Source organism: Candoia aspera, chromosome 7 (assembly GCF_035149785.1).
Source record: "Candoia aspera isolate rCanAsp1 chromosome 7, rCanAsp1.hap2, whole genome shotgun sequence".
Taxonomy (NCBI): Eukaryota; Metazoa; Chordata; class Lepidosauria; order Squamata; family Boidae; genus Candoia; species Candoia aspera.
The window spans coordinates 68,894,251-68,914,238 of record NC_086159.1 but is presented as its reverse complement, the minus strand read 5'-3'; the positions used below and the strand labels follow the sequence as shown (position 1 = coordinate 68,914,238).

Sequence of the window (19,988 nt, the reverse complement as noted above, 5' to 3'; positions counted from 1 at the left end):
CATGCAATTATCTGAAGAATAATGTGTGTGCTGGAACAGGTCTATAAATAAAGATACATTAAGAAAAATTGCTTTGTGGCTCTCTGCCCTCCCAATGGCTAATGAACACCAATGAATACACAATGCAACAATAAATGTTTGATGGTAGTGATCGTTACAATTGCTCTGGCTCCAATCCAGAGAGAATGAATAATAGAGGCAAGCAACTGAACCACGTTCTCATTCTAATTCTCAGCAGTGGCCCTGGCCAAGCTAGCAGCAGCTATCTAGTTCTTGTATTTTCATGGATTTCTCTCTAACGAGCAAAACTTCAGCAGGAACCTAGTCAATAATACGTGAAGCCACAATCCTGCTTTATTAGGGCAGCAATTGCAATGATACAGTCCTCCCTTTGGTATTGCCCTCTATTCTGGCCTTTAAGCAGATAGGACACACAGACACAATATAGCAGATACTGCCAGTATCTGTATAGCAAGGGAGTCCCAAGCTGATACACATATTCTCGGTCTGAAACCATATGAGATGCATCATGTGTGATCAAAGAGGCCATGAAAGTACAGCCAGTTTGTTAAACTTAGTCATTTAACGGGACAGAACAAATTCACACATCATTTATTTTCCAGAACCATGTTATTTGAGTATGACAAATATTTACAAAACACGATCCACCTCCGAAAGACTATATACAACATTATATACAGTTAAGGCAGCAAAATTACTGTTTGTGAATCTACAGAAAGGCATTGCTTACTCTTTAGTTACAGGGAAGAAAGCTTTCACCAAAACAGCTTTCATACAAAATATCCTTGATGATGCAGGGAAACTTGGGAGAGACTACACACCATCCCACAGACTGGTTCTGCTCCCAAAGCCAAGCATGATTGTTGGTCTCTATCAATCCCAAATCCAATTCAAAATGCACTGCTTTGTTATGCAGCATCTTGTACAGTAGAATATTTTATACTTTTTCAGTTCTCAATGCATATCTATATAGATTCCCAGAGCATAAATTTAGGAATAAATTGTGAAATTGGAAAAAAAAAAAACTTAGCAAGCTACCATACCTGGAAAACCTTTCTCCTTAATATGACCATTGCAACTTACCAGTGATTTACTTGGACACCAAAACCCTAGTAGCAAATCGGTTTAAACAAGTTTCCTACACATTACCACTGAAGTCAGTGGGAAGTCCACATACAGAACAATACTTGAAGAACTGGTTACTTACTTGTAACTGGGGCTCTTCAACAAGTCATTTCTGAATTCCACAATATGTGGAATGCATCTTTGCAGAACACTATTTAGAACCTTACACAGTTTAGAGATTTGGGCAGTATCTCTTCCTTTCCGGCATACCGTGGATTTACCCAGACATTTCCAACAACCCCTCTTAGTTTCTGAAACCAATACAAGTTCCAAGTTGTGTGAATCCTCCTACTGAGAGGATGGACTGATATGCCATGTCACCGAAGTAGGTGATTCATAGATGACGCTTTACAGTGGTGCCTGTGATTCAAACTTAGGAGCGAGTAGTCAGCTTGTGGTTGATATGCAGGTGTGTTCATAAACTGCCAGGAAAAAAAGTGGGGGGGGGGGGACTGCTTCCCAAAGGTCTAGATGACAATGGTAAAGAAAAGCCAATGAAAAAAACAGAGACTGCAACTGCTTTCACAGAATGACCATGAGTGTGGAGTAGATGCTGGATAGATCATGAAAGAGATTTATGATGGTCTCCGTCTATTTTGAAAAAGAAGAAATGCTAAGGCAACAGCCCAAACCCATTCGTGGACCTTAAAGATCAAGAATAAATGCTGGTATTTTGTGAATATGACTATTCTATGCAATTAAAAGGTCATCTTCCTCCAGAGAATGTAAGGACCATTCCAACAGCACTGCAGGATATGGAAAAAAACAGGTAAAATGATGTCCTGACTCAAGTGAAAAACAACAGTTTTCATGAAGAAGGAAATGAGGACTTGTAAGACCACTTCATCTCAGCACATAGCTAAAAAAGTCAGGTCCACCTGCCAAGCACATCATTTCTTAACATGCCACTCAGTCTTTCTTGAAAGCAAACAGAAATAAATAAGCACTAGATGCTGACTCAAACAGCTTTGACATCAAAATAGATGTCCAAGATTGATACTGGTGAGGCCACTGGGAGACAGAGATGGAGTAAACCCTTCATGCAGACAAAAGAGCCACAAATTAATCCTCAAACAAGGTATGCCAAACCTTCTCTTTTAAATTTCAACAAAAAGGCCATTGCATACTGATACTGTATATCTCACTATGCTGGATCAAAATACTCCTCCTCTGCAGACTTTTATTATTATTATTAACTTTACTGATTAGTCAAACGACCACATCAAGAAGTTAGGCATCAGCCACTATAAGATATAAAATATGATACCATAAAACAGATAAAATATAGTACGGTAAGATAAAATACGATAAAATACAGTAGGGTAAAATAGAGATAAAATTGTAAGATAAAAATGCAAGCTATAATAAAATGAGTAATAAAATACAGAAACAATGTAAGTTTAAATGAATTCATCACCTTTACATGCCACCCCAATGTGTTCTATAAATTGCGTTCTCAGTTGGACAGCCCTAACTATAAACTTAACAGTTTGATTGTAAACCACCCAGAGTCCCCTTTTCAGGGGAGATGGGCGGTGATGGAAATGTGATATAAATATAAATATAAATAACAGTTCTGTTGACCACATACTGTATGTATTTGTGCCCTGGAGGAAGTAACATAGTCTTTTGTTATGGTCCCGGTATGTGGTTCTGTCAAGTAGTGTCTGGAGGTACTGAGCCCTTGCTGGGGCATATATTTGGCAGTTAAATAGGACATGTGCAATGTCTTCTACTTTGGATGCTCCACAAACACACGTCCTCTCAAGGTAAGGCACTTGGTGGCATCGTCTGTATTTGGCCATAGAATCTAGCTGCTCAAATCTTGCTCTAGTAAGAGCTATCCTATGGTATTGAGTCAGACCCATTGTCAGGTATTTTTCTATTTGAAAGGAGAGTTTATTCTTAGCCAGCCATTTCAACGACCTATTGTGTACAAGTGACTCAATGTCTGTTTGGGCGTTAACATCCAAGACTCTTTGTTTGAATATTGCCTTGGCCAGATCTCCGGCAGAAAGTAAATATTGTGATGAAAAGCTGAGGAATGTGATAGTTTGGAGGAGTTTATTGACCCATGTGGTAGGTTGAGGTGTGCCCATCTGTTCTTCAAGGCACATTTTTGGTAGTCTATCATGCTCCATTGGGAGAATCCTCCACCAATACTTAAAGACTTTGATTACTGATAGACTGTAAATGGAATGGGTGCCTGTTTCAGCTCTTACTGCTGCTGCGAGTATATTCCTGTCAGTCCCCAGAATGGTCCTTAAAAAGTGTGCTTGGTTTTGTTCAAGTAAGGAGGCCTTTGATAGGCCCCACAGTTTGGCACCATACGTTAGCACTGGTACAATTTTTGCCTTGCGGACCTTCAAAATGGAGAGCAGAGAGCAGGGGTGGTTGTAACTAAGTAGCTCCCTTGCTGCGATCAGTCAGCCCTCGACACAAGCTAAATCATTCATAGACAACCTGATTCTGGGTTGGGGTTTCGTGCGTAGCAGAGCAGCTCCCTCCTCTGCAGACATGAGAAAAAGTTTTCAGTGTGCAGTATAGAACTTCCTCATGCAGAGTTTACTGAGGAACTTGTCTACCTGAGACCAGACAAGAGTCAGGACCAAGCCCTCTGTGCTGGGAGTCTCAGGGAGTTGAAATCTTCTCATAGACGGAAGGCGGTGAAGCCAGGTTTTTCAGGAGGCAGTGACAATCTTGTCAGGGAAATCAGAGCAGTGGAACGAAGTAGAATTACCTTGGACAGCAAGGGCTAATGAGGATGCATGGATGGTATCTCTGAGGGTCTTGGCATGTGCTGTGACTAAGTGAGAATAAGACTGGACATTCTAGAAGATGAATGCATCTCCAAGGGACTGCAAATCTACAACAGTATCAAACATACTGATGATAGTGCCAGGATACAAAGAATCTGATAGAAGGGCTGCCTCAAGATCAGATGACGTCTGTAGTCATTGGGCAAAATTTCTTTTCATGTACAGTTGATTGGATACAGCTCAGTGGCTAACATATTGTCTTCCCAACCATATGGACCACGAGGAAGAGCCCAGCAGAGATGCATCAATTCCATTGCTGCAGGGTAAGTTTCAGAAGTGAGATTAATTTTTGCTGCCAACTTAGTTATGTGCCTGACAGCTTGATGGAGATGGGGAGGCACATGTGCTTGAAATTTGCTTCTGGGACAAATGTCTATGATTCCACTGAGTGGGAGGAATGTGTGAACTGGAACTTTCAGAGGATGCTTGCTATTGGCAACCAGCAGGTGATGACAATGTTCTTCCACTAAAATGGTTATAATGCCATGGACAGGAGCAAAACATATCTGAGTTAAGTGGAGAGCCTACTGATACGCTACAGTGTGTAATTTCTGAGCTCAGTCGTATGTATTGTTAGTTTTCATAGTAAATAAGATGTTCTCATCAAGAGGTTGGTCCTCAATCTGAAGCTTAGCTTTTGGAGTGAGGAAGGTAGAACAGAGCCTGGGTTGGCACAGAGAACAACAGAGACTTTGCAGCATGGCTGGCAATAGTTAACAACTGTTTTGTAAAACCCATTGCCTGTGCCTGGAAGACATGATGGTACATCATCAGGAGAGCAAGGAAATGGCCATTTTGTTCAAAAGGAAATATATTCCCCTGCAACCTAGATGGTGGCTATATGGAGCAAGAGGGTCCCTGAAGAAAATAGCTTGCGATTAAAGCCATGTAACTTTGCCTTGATTCTGCAGCTGCCAAGTGCTGTTACCACTGCAAGACTGTCTGGGAAGTCTAACTCACAATGGAGTGGGGAGGACCAGAAACTGACTACCTTCAACAAAAACCTTTTAAGAGGTTCTCCAAGCAGCAAGCGACTAACAATACCACAGCAAGTTTGGTCCCTAAATTTTCAGAAATTTTCAGTCAAGCTGGCAGCATGAAGGATGAACTGCAATAGGACCATACTGTGGTCACTCAAATGGCTCACAGATGGAGACACTTACTGCAATCAAGCTCAAGAAGGAGCTTGAGAAATCCCAGCATCTGTCTGAGACACAGTCATATCCAAAATGAACAAACCAAGACAGAAGATACTGGTGTAAGCATCCCAGTTTCCTTGGCATTTGTAGCCTTAGAGACTGTTCCCAGAGGCTCACCACAGGATAAATAAATAGTTACAGCAAGCCTTCTGTGAAAAAGTTTGACGTTGCTTATGGAAGGCCACCACATACTGTACTTCTCCCTGGGACGTAAGTGACAGAGGTTTTATAGCATCTCGGCATCAGCAATAATCAGAGACTCAGACACCGAGAGTAGTAACACAGAATTCTATTAATTAAATCACCCAGAGAATTCTTCGCAAGCTAGCTGAGGCCCTGTTACATGCTCACTTCCTTGTTCTTAGGTCCCGTATCCTCTTTTGGAATCCAAACAGAACTGCTCTGAAATCTGCAAAGACTAAACTAAAAATTAAACCTGGCCTGGCTTCCGTGAGCCCAGAACATGATAGCTATGTCCACACAGAGAAGAATGTTTATTCTTGGAACACTGGGACTTACAAGATGAAACTTTCAAGACTACAGGACCAAGGCCAGACAACGATCTCTGTAGTCAATCCTCAATCTTCCCCCACCCCCTTTTAGTGATGAGTGAGACAAATGTGGAGAAAGAGGAGCCAGAGAGAAGTACTAAACGGTTAAGATGAAACGAATAATTTTAAATGAAATGTTGTCAAATTCATGTGCTCCATTTGTGAAAACTGAAGATAAACTTCAGGGGATTAGTAGGAATCACATCAAGGGACACCAAGTGCAGACAAGAAGGGCCCTGAGCAGTGCAGAACCCTCTGTGTGCATATCATAGAAATCTAAATGAAGAATTACAGTTTATGAGCCTTTCTAATGCAAACACCCCCAAATTCTTTTCATATTGTTAGTATTTATATTATAAGTTTAGGAACAGAAACCCACATATACAAGGCTACAAATAAAATAAAACCTGCAGCTGATAAGAAGAAAACAAAAAACAGAACTAGACGCATGTGTCCACACCCATCAGGGCTTTCAACTCATATTTCTCATGTAGCTGTTCTTCACATCATTGTAGAGCAAATCAATACTATGTGTATTGCACAATTTGTGCACACTGGCACTTACTGGGCGGTTTAAGCAAAATTTAATTAATTGAGCAAGGGGAATCTACAGACCAAAGAAAAGAAATACAGTACAAAGTTGGATTCCAGCCAATGCCTCTGGCCATCAGAAATTGCAATGCCCAGCTAGAATTACCTAAGCTACTGCCATTTCAAATAACTCTACTTAAAACTATTTTGGCCAGAAATCATAATAATTTTATTGTATTTCTGATTCAACAGCAGGAAAGCAAGCACAATATGGTTCTTACCATACATGCCGTACTCCAGATATCAGCAGGTGTGCTGTAACCTGCTCCTATTAAAACTTCAATTGATCTATACTGTCGGGTCTGGATATCTTCTGTAAAATGTTTATGCTAAAAATGGAAGAGACAATAGTGATTACAAAATACTCAAACTTAGCTACAAGACTAAACAGCAAAGCTGTAGACTGCTTAATCACACTTACCACCCAACAAGCATTTCCCAGATCAGCAATTTTTACTCTAATTTTATCTGCATTCCTTGGATCCAAGGGATTCACGAGCAAGTCAGCAGCCCGAGTTTTTGCTATTACAAGCAAAGAAATGGCAGAGTTAATATTCAGAGTACATAACCCAACATTTATTTTAAAAATCCAGTTCTGTAGAGCAAGAATAATTGATGTCTTCCACAACTTTCTTTTTTTTAAAAATGAAAAATATAGAAAGAAAATTTTAAAAAGGACACCCCAATTATTAACCTAAGATGCTATAAATTACATTGCCAAACACAGCTTTGGAAATGGCTAACAACCTATATAATTGGCAGAAAGAAAGCCTATGTAGTATATTCCCTTTTATCAGTGACTATTTTGATCTGTATTTTACCATTTTTACACTTCTTTCCACCTCTGCAGAATAAACCACACGTAGCAAAGTAAATAAACTTTATTAAGCTTAAATAAGCATTTCTCATCAATACAATATATGCATAGATCCATGGCCTGGTAATATTTGAATAGCTGTAGCCAATCACCTCCAGCAGCATCTTCACAAAATCTGGCTTCCCCTTGCACTGTCAGTTGTAAACCATTATGCAAGGACAAAAATGAAATATTTAACTTTTCTGTCCCATTCGTGGAACGAACACTGGTTAAACAGCAAGAGATCAAAAACACATCACACCTGAAACTGGGATAAATCAAAGCCGTGCTTTCAAAAAAGAGAAAGACGTAATTTGCTTGCGGCGCATGTATCTTTCTAAGTTTCTTTCTTTGCTTTGCTAAAGGCTCAAATGTAATGCAAGGGACGCTGAAACATAAGAATGAATAACCTACAGAAAAGGAAAATAATACACCTTTACCACTTTAAACTGTTATTCTATAAGCTCACTTTTGCATTGCCTCAAATTGGTACTGTAATGCTCTCATTCTGTCTCCCGTCTGCTCATTTTTCTTTCCAGTTGAATCAGCTGCGTGAGAGCCTTTTTAGGAAAAGTGCCAACTCACACCTCTGGGTCTCCCGTTTCCTTCTTATTTTAGAAACTTCTTCACTCCTTTTCCCTTTTTTTTTCATCCACAGAATATGTTTCATGGTGTCCTCTGTCCGGTTTCCCACATCACACAATCTTCATAATCTTCATACGTGCTGATTCTACTCCATTGGAAAATGTTACCTTAAGAACGATTGGCCATGGCTTACACACATCATCTTCTTGTGAGAGAAATTTCTAATTTTAACTTGTACACTTCCCAGAAAATAAATCAGCAAGTAGAGGGAAGCATATAATAAATGACTGTATGATTGCATAAAGTTTCCTGGAAAAATACTAGATGTGAATTCCTGAAAAAGTGCATCTCATTTTATACTGACTGAAATACTCTGAAAAATGGCCTGCCATAGTCTGCTATTTCTCACTCTCATCCTCTTAGTTGTGCACATAATTCTATTCCATTACTCTGCTTTTGTTGTGATGCTGAGCCAGCATAAGATTGCCACATCATACAGTCATGCTAGTTCATAATGTTCACAAAGGGGAATATTTACAAGAACATGGCAAGTCAATCACTGAAGTTGACTTTTCTGTTTTTTTGAGATGAGCACAAAATGTCAGCAACTGTGAATTCTTTAGAGTGAACATTTCAGTAGTGCCATACTGAGCTATAGCTCCACCCTTCCATCTTATGGATCCAATAGTTTCCGCTACTATCATTATGGTGAACTGCTACTGCAGAAGCTACATGGGGCCTCTGACAACCCTTTCTATGCCCAATTGGGAGATTACATCACAACACAGCTTCATACTTGGCAGACAACTTGATTGGACAACATCTAAAAATGAAGACTGATATCCACCAGCCCATTTTATTTCTTTGAAGCTGCCCCTCTAAATCAAGCATTACTTAGAAAAACCTTTCCATACTGGAGATCCTGGTATGGTGATTTAATTATTAAACAAAATTGGTCCCCATTGTTAGTTTATTTTTAGCTTTATTCACCCCCCATCTTATTTATTTTCTGGTATTAATGCTACAGGTCTGGATTGTTTGATTATTGTAACTTTTAGAACATTACGTAGACAATTTCCCGTTCTGATTTTCTTTACTCAGCAATGCTTTTGCTTAATGGCTGCTAAATCTCACCCCCGTTCATTCTCACACTTATAATCACGATTCACAAAGCTTCAGCCATTTTGACTCCCACATACAGCTTCTAAGTGAAGTTTATTAGGCAAAATTCTAACAGCTTCTAAAAAACCCCAAAACATCCCAGCAATTCACAACAGCACAAGTTCATCAAGCAGAACTGCACCTTCCTGTCAGCTTGAAACCAGAGTGGATTTTTTTTTTCAATGAGCTGGGGAGTTTTCTATATAGTGGAAAGGAAAATTAAGTCCTTTCTTCTCTCTTTCATAATGGAACGTATTCATTTACTAAAAAAGAAGGATTTTTAAACCACCTAGCTCATATTCCTCAACCCTACCTCCAATTTATTTCTTTAGTTGTTATTAAAGGAGTCAGCTGGCAAATTCCCTCCTTTGTCTCATGTTTTTCTTCATCCTACTCACTCAAATAATATCCTTATACTGTAAGCTTCAGGCATTTGTGAAATTGTCCTGCAAATGCCAACAGAACCAATTATCCCACTACTGAACATTTAGAGAATGTAGACAAGAGAGTAATCACAGTAGTATCTTAATAAATACACACACAACACACCTTCATTTACAAGTGTGAGGAAACTATATCTGATAGAATATTAGTCATGATAATGCAAATTAATAAGATTGTTTTTAAACTTGATTAAGGGGCTCACTTACATTGTGATCCAAACGTATTTTAACACTTAATTGGAACTTGTAAACTCAAATTTCAAATTATTTTAATTTAGATGGCTCATATTTTATGGCTAATGGCTAATGTGCATATTTTTATAGAATTGTATCTTGAACTGGTCAGTGACCGTAATAAAATCAGTTGATTGATTGAAGTGTGAGGAAACAATGATTTTTAGATTTATGTTTATACTTCTTAATGTGATTTGAATATTAAGTGAACCGCTCAGCTGCTGAAAATCAGCTTTTGTCTGCCTTCTCACTTCCCAGCCTCTCCTTTTATTCATTTTGGATAAAAGGATGCTGATTAAGGTAGCTGTGGTTCAAAAACTATGAGCTGTGTGCTGCTAGAGAAGTTGCATTCCCACAAAGGTCAGATGCTCAAGAGGGTGAAGGAATCACAAAAAGTCACATTAGCTTTATCCAAAGCTCACTTTCATATTATCACTGCAGAGGGAAGAGTATTGGAAGCCAAGTTGCCATTGATCCCACTCATCTGATCCAACAGAGGGACATGAACTGAGTCCGGAAGCATCCAACCCTCTGATAAACTATGCTGCTGCTGCTGCTGCTTTCCTCCATTTTGGCTGCCAATGTTCTAGGACTCCTGTTGCTTCTGCTCATTTTCTTGCTTTGTATCATCAACAGACTGCTGAGCTCCCAACATTCTTTCTCAGTTAATTTCCTTTCTTCAACATTCCAAGAATTCTAGTAGTTTCTTGTTATCACACTGGAGATCTCATACTGCAATGAGCTAGGTGGAAGTCAACATCCTTCAACTATTTATTCTGCAAAAGAAAAATAACAGGCAAAATATAATGTTGTGTATTAGGTGCAATGAAAATAGGCATAAAGACATTTATAAAGCGACATTCTCCCAATGGCTGAGCATCACTGTCCAGATAAATTATGGAAGAAAGCACAGACAAAGGTGCTTTTGCATAACTTATTAAACTCATAGATAATCTTTCACTTCTCTGTTCTGTTCTTCAGAGCTGCATGATTCACACCCAAACTACGTGAGGAAAATATTTTATGGCCCTCCAAGCAAATATTATGGTAACATGCTGAATTGCCAAAAAATTCTCTTCCCAGCCAAATACCCCAGTATTTTTAAAGTTTAATGCTAATAAAGCAACTGAAATGTGTTGAAAAACAAGATCTTACCTATATTCCATGGTAGAACGTTGATTTGAGAGCGTGGCTGAGATTGGTTTGAGTATCGTGGACAATGTGGCTTTTTTAACTCTGGCCCACGTAATGTTGCTCATTTATCTGCCTCAGGCTCATTTCTCTACAGGAACATTAGTAGATAAATGTACAGCTTTGTCTTGCATAGTAGATAAATGGAGAGGTCCATCAAAAGAATTTTAGGGAAAATAGCTGTCTCTTCAAATTACTGTAACAACTGGCAAGTTGCATGTTCCTCAAAAATATTTTTACCCTTTATTCTGGTGTGGAATTGACTATTAAAAATATTATAACCCAGTATCAGCTAACATTATCAGTTAAGAGGATTTTTTCCCAGAAAAAGTGTAATTCAAATTCCATGGTTGCAAATTAATTACATAATAACCCTTCTGGTCCATATAATTCCGGGGGGGAGGGTGTCCAACGTCAGTATCTGACCACTTCTATTACTCAGGAATCATTACTGTACTCAAATTCTGAAAAAAACCATGTTCACTTGACAGGTTCCAGTATCTGTGATAAGGTAGATCTTCTCAGTACATCAGAACAGAAACAGAAAACTTTGAGAAAAAGACACAAACCCTTTGTAATAATGTATATTCCTCTGATCAAATTAGCTGTGAACCAGAATCACTGGTTGCTTCAATCGTACAAGAGGGAAAACGGAGTACCACAAACTCTTGCTTAGAGAAATGACACCTAACTTACATGCAATTACTTCTATTACATGGGTGCATCCATACACAAGTAATAATAGCATGGGAAGCAATATTACTAGTAACATTTATGACATTCTCACCCAAAACTGACAAATCCAACAAGATTTATTTTTTAAAATATTCCCGTTCTGAACACCCCTACCGTTTCAAAGATCAGCTGCCCTATGACTGGATGGCTGCTGTTCCAGAAGTGCAGGGAGAAAGGCATATCAGGTACACTATACTTATTATATAGTTTTTCAGTTCTACCCAAAGCAATGCTTTGCTACAAAAAGAGTAGACTTCATCAAATAATGGCAAAAGAACAGTTCTGCAGTGCTAACTAACAACATGCAAATTTGCTCAATACTACCATATTCCTATTCTTCCTTTTACATTACTCTGAAGACATAACTACCAACTCCAGCATTATGGGATTCAACATTCCAAATAGAAAGTCTAGAAAAAATATCTTCACTGAGTTTTCTAAAGCAGAAAACTGCTTTATGTACCATGATTGCATAATGTTACAGTAATGAAAATGCTTACTTTTTGGCAAGTCTCCAGTACTAGATGCTGAAACCGTCCTGCTCCTATCATGGGATGGAGTACTTCCTTCTCTTTCAGTTACAGTTGATTCTTCAGAAGCAGCTGAACCACAAGCTACAGAATCTAAAGCTCCAGGGAATACAGAAGCTGAAAATTCAGAAAACTGTGATTCTGGAATGTTATGACGTCCATTTGGCAATTCACCATTAAATTGTTCATAAGAGCTACTGTAACTGTGATCGCTTTTTGCATTTGGCTCATCAAGGTTATATTGCTCAGCATTTGGACATTCTTCCTCCTCCTCCTCCTCTTCTTCAATCTGTTCTTCTAGTAAGAAAGGGCCATCTATAATGTGGCCATTTGTTTTGGGGGATTCTATCCAACTGGGGTCTGCAGACTCTGAATTGGCAAGTTCTTGTTCAATGTCATCATCTTTCTCTGTGTTTTCTTTTTCTGTGTCTTCTTTTTCATCTTGGTCTTCCGTTTCACCTAAGGGATACATAGGACACAGACACTAAATTATAAAAACATCTTTTAAAATACTAAGTTTCAATGTGTGATTAGCAATTATACTATAATGTAACATAGTAAACATTTTCCTCCTTATGTATATAAGCATTTAATGTACATTAAATGCATGGAATTCCTCTTTTTTGGTGGCATATTGGTATTAATTCATAGCAGTATTTTCTTTTTATTAGTTGTGTCTTTGTTGTGCAGTTGCTCTCTGCAACAAAGTAGCAGCCTATGAAACAAATTTTAATTTAGGCACCATTCTGCACCACAATCATCTAAGTACACAGTTCACCTTGAAAATGAGGGCACTTGTTTTACTTATATCTTGTTCCAGTTCTTACACAACCATTTCCTTCATTGACAATACTCCCCTCAATAAAGAATTTTAATTTCTACAAATGTTAAAATATTACTTTCAAAAGTATGTACACTCAAAACATTCTGAATTTACAATTTATTCTAAAAATAGTTTACCCTGAAGGGCACAATCTGTTTTGAAAGGAAAGAAAGGAAATCAAACAATAAGAGCAGAAAATACCTTCAAAAGGCTTGAAATCTAGAGCCTCAATTATATACCATTGATCATTGAAACATGGCATTCAAATAAGTTCCAAAACAGAGAAAGGTAGTGGTAGGTGTCATTCATTACAGGTTTAAAATCTATACTAGCATATGATGACAAAATAAAAATGAACTACCAAATTGAAATTGGTACTGCAAACAAGAATGTGATAGTGAAGTAACTGCTTACATACAACATGGTTCCTCATTATTTTTCAAAGTATCATAAAGACAGACATGGGCAAACACTTAAAAAAAAAGAAAGTATCTTAAAACAATATGCCAAAACAAAGCATAGGATCATACAGGAAGATCTTCGGTGTGGGGCCTAAGTAAAATTCTGCAAGTATTCTGCGGGAACAATGCCTTTTAGTATCCAACCAGATCCTTCCAGATCTAGATGTCATCTCCCAATCTTTTTGATGGGACTACATCAAATACTTGCTGATTCATTTCTGCTTTTGCTCTAACAAATCATGACAGCATGAAAAATAGACTCTTTTTGGGGGGAGATGGGCAGTGATGAAGATAGATAGATAGATAGATAGATAGATAGATAGATAGATAGATAGATAGATAGATAGATAGGGGAAGGAGGGAAGATATTGTTAAAGTTTTTCTAGGCTTCTTTCCAGACTGAAATGTAACTTTTTCAAAGATTAGAACAGATAAAAGCCCAATGGTGACAGAGTTTAAACCAGAGATTGAAGGACTTACTCGTAAAGCATCTAAAAACTTGAAGTATAGCTTTCAGAAACCTAGACAAAACAACTTCCAGTAACTGGGAATTTTCTACACACATGCACGCACACACACACACACCAATTTGTAAATTTCTGGCAGCAAAGAATACCATATAATTTGATGCTGATACTCAGCAGACTAATATGCCTATAATTTGCAAGAATTGTCTTTTCACCTTTTTTGTATGTAGAGATGACTACTTTCTGCCCTCAGTCCTGTGGGATTTCAACTGCTCATTTGTTAACAGTGATAAGAGCCATCAAATTGGGGTCAATAGTGGATATGATTCTGGTAAAAATCCTCACTAGGGCCCTTGTCCAGTTTGAAATTCACTAATTTGACCAAACCACATGTCTTAAGTAAGCCATTTTGGAAAAGGAATCCCTTTGAAATTCAATCTCATCCTAATCCCTTTTCCTACTGCAAAACGTGCCTGGAAATATTTTTGACCCACCTCAGATGTAATAGTAAAATGCCTTCTAAGCCCAATTAAGGGCTTATTATACTCCAAAAGTGGAGAAAGCTACCACCCTATCCAGGGAAACACTGAATAGACAGAGACCAAACCTCTGTTTTCTGAAGTACTACTATATCATATTTTGAAACATATTCTAGAAAATACACATCTAATATCCCAACCCCCTATATTCCAGGAGAGAAATGAAATGTTGCACGCATTTTGCAATCATGTATCTGACTAACTTAGCTTTACCTCAGCATGAAATCAAGTTCAATCTGATGGTTAAACTAAAGCAGATGGTGGATCTTCCCAATGCATCTTCAGCTAGAATAGCTGCAATATCCTCCCACTGTAGTGTGCCAAAGAACTCATTCAGTTTATCTGCAAGTACAGAAGCTTTTTCTTTTATCCCAGCCTTCATTTGTATTTATGGCTTTGATACACCATTAAAACTTGAACTTAACTCTCTCTTGATATGACACATCTTGTTTAAACTGCACACTATCATCAGGAAGCTGGATATAAGGGAGCAGTCCTAAAATAATTATTTTATTGTTCATCCTAGTTAAAACAATTGATTTCACTTAGAGCTATACACCAGTCTAATCAGGTCAAGGTGATCTTAGCAGTTTCCTTGTCCTAGTTATTTTACTCCATGTGGCCTCTGGATTTAACAGAGTAATATTATTGTTTATTCTAGCCTGCGAGTTCTTTCACTTCCTCAGAATCCATTTGCCTGTCCAAGTTAATTGATGGTACCAGTATTCTGAGTGATTCAGCTGCAATTGGGACTACAGATAACAAGCATATTGATACCAATTTAGAGATAATCTCTACTTGTTCTTTCAGTAGAAAAGCTTGAAAGGATTTTGTTCATCTTCCATCCTATATCTCATCCATGATCTCCTTCTCTGCCACCTCCAAATGTTGATTAATAAAGCTCACCCTTGGAAAGCTTGACATAGCCCCATCAGTTTAGATTTTTTTTAGCTCCACCAATAGTATCTGCATATTTGACCTTCGCAGTTCTCCCTTTAGCTCCTTGAAGAAAGGGCTTATTTGCACATATATTGGAAACATGAGTTGGAAGTATTTGAAAGTGAAGTGAAAACATTTTCATCTTAATTAACATCAAAGGAATACTTCACATAATAGTATTTCTCCAGGTCCAACTGCACCGCCAATAAATTTTCACCAAATCAGTATGGTAGGCCTGACATTGGAGGATTGCCTTAAAATAATAAATAATAGCTCTCTGAGAGCACCATCTTGCTATTCTGATGTCATTTAAAGTTATCTGAAGCATCATTAGTTTAGTCTGTGAGAGCACATATAGACAATTCATTGGTTCCATTAGCTGGGTTGTTTTCCAACATCAGTACACGACAGATTTATTCCCTTTCATTTTATCTTTTTCCTTCCCTTCCCCCTGCCTCCCTCTACCCCCTCATAGTCCAATACCACCTTGGACTGCATTTCTGCTATCCTCTCCCTATAGGTAAAGGTTAAGGTAAAGGTTTCCCTTGACATTAAGTCCAGTCGTGTCCGACTCTAGGGGGCGGTGCTCATCTCCGTTTCAAAGCCGAAGAGCCGGCGTTTGTCCCGAGACACTTCCGAGGTCATGTGGCCGGCATGACTACACAGAACGCCGTTACCTGCCCGCCAAAGCGGTACCTATTAATCTACTCATATTTGCATGTTTTCGAACTGCTAGGTTGGCAGGAGCTGGGACTAGCAACGGGAGCTCACCCCGTCACGCGGATTCAAACCACCGACCTTCCGATCAGCAAGCTCAGCGGTTTAACCAGCAGCGCCTCCACGTCCCTGGTTCTGAATAAATAACTCAAAAGAGTTGTAAAGATTATCTAACTTAAGACTAAAAAGTTGTTTGAAGAAAAGAGATCCATCCCTGGTGAGAAAAACTTTTTGACAGCAATATCATGTAAAGGCATATGTTCTCAAATCCTTCTTGGGTTAGAATGGGATCATCCAAGGAAGGAGCTGTTGGTGCCCTCCTTTAATTTTCCTAGGGCTGCTCCACACCTCCCAACCATCCATCATTAGAGAATCCACACTATTAAGCTGCGGTGCTGCAAATTAGCTAGGCATACTTAAAGGTCTTAGTATACCTTGGATGTTACCAGATCATCTATTTTTAATTGTTTAGCATATCAGGTGGGAATCTGTCACCCCAGGCTGATTCTCCTCCATTCCTTGCACTGGTATTTCCCCATTCTCGCCTCTTTTAAAGTCATCAAATAGTTGAAGATTAGCACCTCAAAGGTCCAAACATAAATCATAAAACAATTATGGTACCATTTGGAAGGAAAAATGACAAGAGTGGTAAAACATTAAAGACTCAGGTCAGCCAGAGAGAAGAACATACACTACTTGCCTATCGCCACCTTGCTTGACTTCTCATTTATAAGGCTATGCTGCTTGACCAATCCTCGCCAAATCCTACAAATGACTGCATTTAAAATCTTCTGAAACTCAAGGAACTAGTTTGATACTTGCTTTTTTTTTCTTGCTCTGACCAAAGTATTTTTAATAACAGTCTAGAACAGGGATCTCCAATATTATGGACATTCTTACAAAATGGCTGCCGTGGGAGATATGGGCAACTACAAAAAAAAAACATTTACAGAAAGAAACTTGAGTCGTGTGTATGAAATGGGCAGCCAAATACATTTAATAAATAAACAAACAAACAAACTTACCATCTTCGTTCCCAGGATCTTCATCTGCCACTTCCTCTAGTTCTACAGTTTTTAGTTTAACTTCTGGATGATATTCATCCTCTTGTTCATTGGATGGTATAGTAGATGTTACATTTTCTTCTGTTTTTTTCCTTTCAGCTTCCCGTTCCAGTTTTTCTATTTCCTGCAAACGCTTTTCTAGTAGCTCAGCCTGCCTCTTTTGTTTTTTTTTAAGTTTCTTCTTTTTATTTTTAGATATCTTTCCAATCTGGAAAAAAAAAATCACAAGTTTGCTTGTAATCACATAACCTTGACCAGCTTATTAGGTAAAAGGCTAATGTCTGTGATTTGAGAAACCACCACATACTAATGCAGAACTGACTTTCAACAAAAGTTTTACTCAGGAGTCTATTCAGTGGGTAGGATAATTAGACTATTTTTATTCTGTTGTTATACTGCATAAGTTGATGACAGAAACCCTATTACTACTTAACGTATTAAATCATTGGACTCCTGGAAATCCAATTTTCAGATACAAATCTCTTATCTTTGTGGGGGGGAAAATCACCAATATGCTACATGCTCATCTATCTGCTATCAACCAGCTTAAATCCACTTTTTTTCCAAATCAGCTGCAGAAATCTGGCTCCACAAAAATATAGTTCAGCAGAAAATAGTCTGTCAATAGAATCTACAGCAGGATGATGTAGGAGTTCTTTCCTCCCCCAATCCCAGAATGTCTTGTTTCCAGGCTTCTGGGTAGTTAATGTTCATTAAGACCTAGCATGGAATCTCTGCTACAAAATGTACTCACCTCCCACTCAAAGCTTTTTTGGGGGGAATAGGCCAGCAGAAATGAACCAAGGAAGACCCTAGCTCTCCCTTCCAACCATCAAAAGCAGGATATAGGATGGCATTTCAATCTGCTTTTTTTTAATGTTAAGAATGCATTGCTTAAGAATGCTCTGTATCAGAATGGCTGATCTTACCTTAAATGTCCTATTACATATGCACTTATACTAAATTTATTTCAGTATTTAAATGATTGTCTAAAATGCTACCAACTTTCCTTGTTCTGTGATACTTTATATAAATTAATAGAACTACAAAACTGAAGAAAGATTACCGAAATCTCACTGAAGTCAATGTTGAAGATTAAAGGGGGGGGGGGGGCACGACACACAGCTCTATATATTTCTATACAGAAATAAATCCCATAAAGGCAAGTGGTATAGAATTCCAGACACAGTCTTATTAAAAAGTATGTGCTAGCCTAATGAGACCTTTCTTTTTCACAAACTGTTGTTGAAATTTTCCTTTGCTTCAGAACCAATTTGTCATGAATTATGCAAATATGATCCTCAAATAAAAATATGTTTCACAGCTATTTTTGGTGAATGGCATTTTAATGCTTAACTGCACATAGGAATATAGTCTACATAATAAAACGCCGGAAGAAGTAAGTTATTATGTACTATACACCACACATGCAATAAATAAATAAAATAAATAAATAAAAGTCCAAGATTTGCCTTGTAGGCCTAGAAGGACACAATAAATCACTTTATCCAAAATAATCCTCTGGTCCTGTCAAGTTCCCACTACACCTGTCTTTGCATAGGTCAACATATACTTAATAGTTTTATCTAATGTAAGTGGTATTTCAAAATCCAGTGGCAAAAATAATGCATGACGACTTTTATACAAAATACGTGAAGTCAGATAAGATTTATAAATGAAATTATTAAAATGTTTATCTTTCAACCATCCAAAGAGAAGAATCAGATACCCAACAACAATAATGTAACAGTACTTACAGGCTTTTGTTGAGGGGCAGTACTCACTAAAAAATAAATAAATAGATACCCAGAGTCATATTTCTATATGTTCAAGCATATATTCTATAAAATAACAAGCAATGTATATAAGACAACTTTTAAAGAAGAATCTTATTCAAAAGCAATCCAGTGGTGTCACTAGTGCACAGTGCAAACACCCCAGTGTATTCCCCACTGTGTGCCTGCTTACTCTCTTGTAATCCCTTCCTCTCCAATGAATGTAAATAAAACATTGATTCCTTTCTGCTAATTATCCCAGCACCGGGGTGAGCATTCCAAAGGGTGGGGGAGTGGGGGAAAGGAAAGCACAATCATAGTCACGTGATTTCCCACTTAGTGACTACTTCATTTAATGTCAGAGCTGCCGGTCACAATTGTGTTTGCTAAACAAGGGCTACCTGTACTTCCAAATAAGAGAAGGCAACATATCAGTGTACGAGAGAGCTATGGCAGAGGTGGCACTGAATCAATAAATATAGAAAGAAGCACTGCTTACTCAGCTCAAATTATATTTGATCAAGATTTTTATATGCTAATATGTTTCCATTAATATACACAGAATGTGCCCACCAGACCAAAGGCAAATAATCTAAGGGGGTAATTTTATATGTATGCATATGTAGCCATACGCCTGAAGTTTGGATATCCCTGCAAGTTAGACAGCAGCACCAACTGAAAGAAGACTGACTCACAGATGCTAGCTCTATCTTATTTTGAGAGAACAATCCTTTTCTTCTCACCACAGTCTATCCCATTCCATTAAATCTTCCTATCTCTATTAGTATCCACCAAATCAATTCTTTTGCAGCATCTTCTAGAGCAGTGTTTCTCAACCTTGGCAACTTTAAGACATGTGGACTTCATGGCTGGCTGGGGAATTCTGGGAGTTGAAGCCCACACGTGTCAAAATTGCCAAGGTTGAGAAATACTGCTCTAGAGATTATACTGTGTATATGAGCAGAAATACTGAATTGGCTTTAAGTTACCCTTTTTCTCCATCTAAATGCTGGAAGAAGGTAATGAGGTCAGTTACTGAATCCTGGGAGCCAGGAGGCTGTTCTTATCCAGTGTTTAAGAGTTGCAACTGCTAACCCTGAAATAAATGATTGCAACTGTTTTTGAAAGAAATGTCTTAATGCTCTGCCTGGCTAAAGGAAAA

The 19,988-nt window shown here is 38.2% G+C and overlaps 1 protein-coding gene across 5 annotated transcripts in view; it reads right to left on the bottom strand.

Annotated features, from left to right (window-relative positions):
- Positions 1–19,988, bottom strand: part of SRPK2 (SRSF protein kinase 2) — a 113,845-nt gene that overhangs the window by 11,794 nt on the left and 82,063 nt on the right. For all 5 annotated transcript variants that reach the window (XM_063308015.1, XM_063308017.1, XM_063308018.1 and 2 more), the window contains 5 exons: positions 18,809–18,834; positions 17,013–17,259; positions 12,012–12,500; positions 6,728–6,828; positions 6,528–6,635 (listed from right to left, as the gene is read on the bottom strand). In XM_063308015.1, the coding sequence (XP_063164085.1) occupies positions 6,528–6,635; positions 6,728–6,828; positions 12,012–12,500; positions 17,013–17,259; positions 18,809–18,834 (971 nt within the window). The remainder of the gene's footprint in view (positions 1–6,527; positions 6,636–6,727; positions 6,829–12,011; positions 12,501–17,012; positions 17,260–18,808; positions 18,835–19,988) is intronic.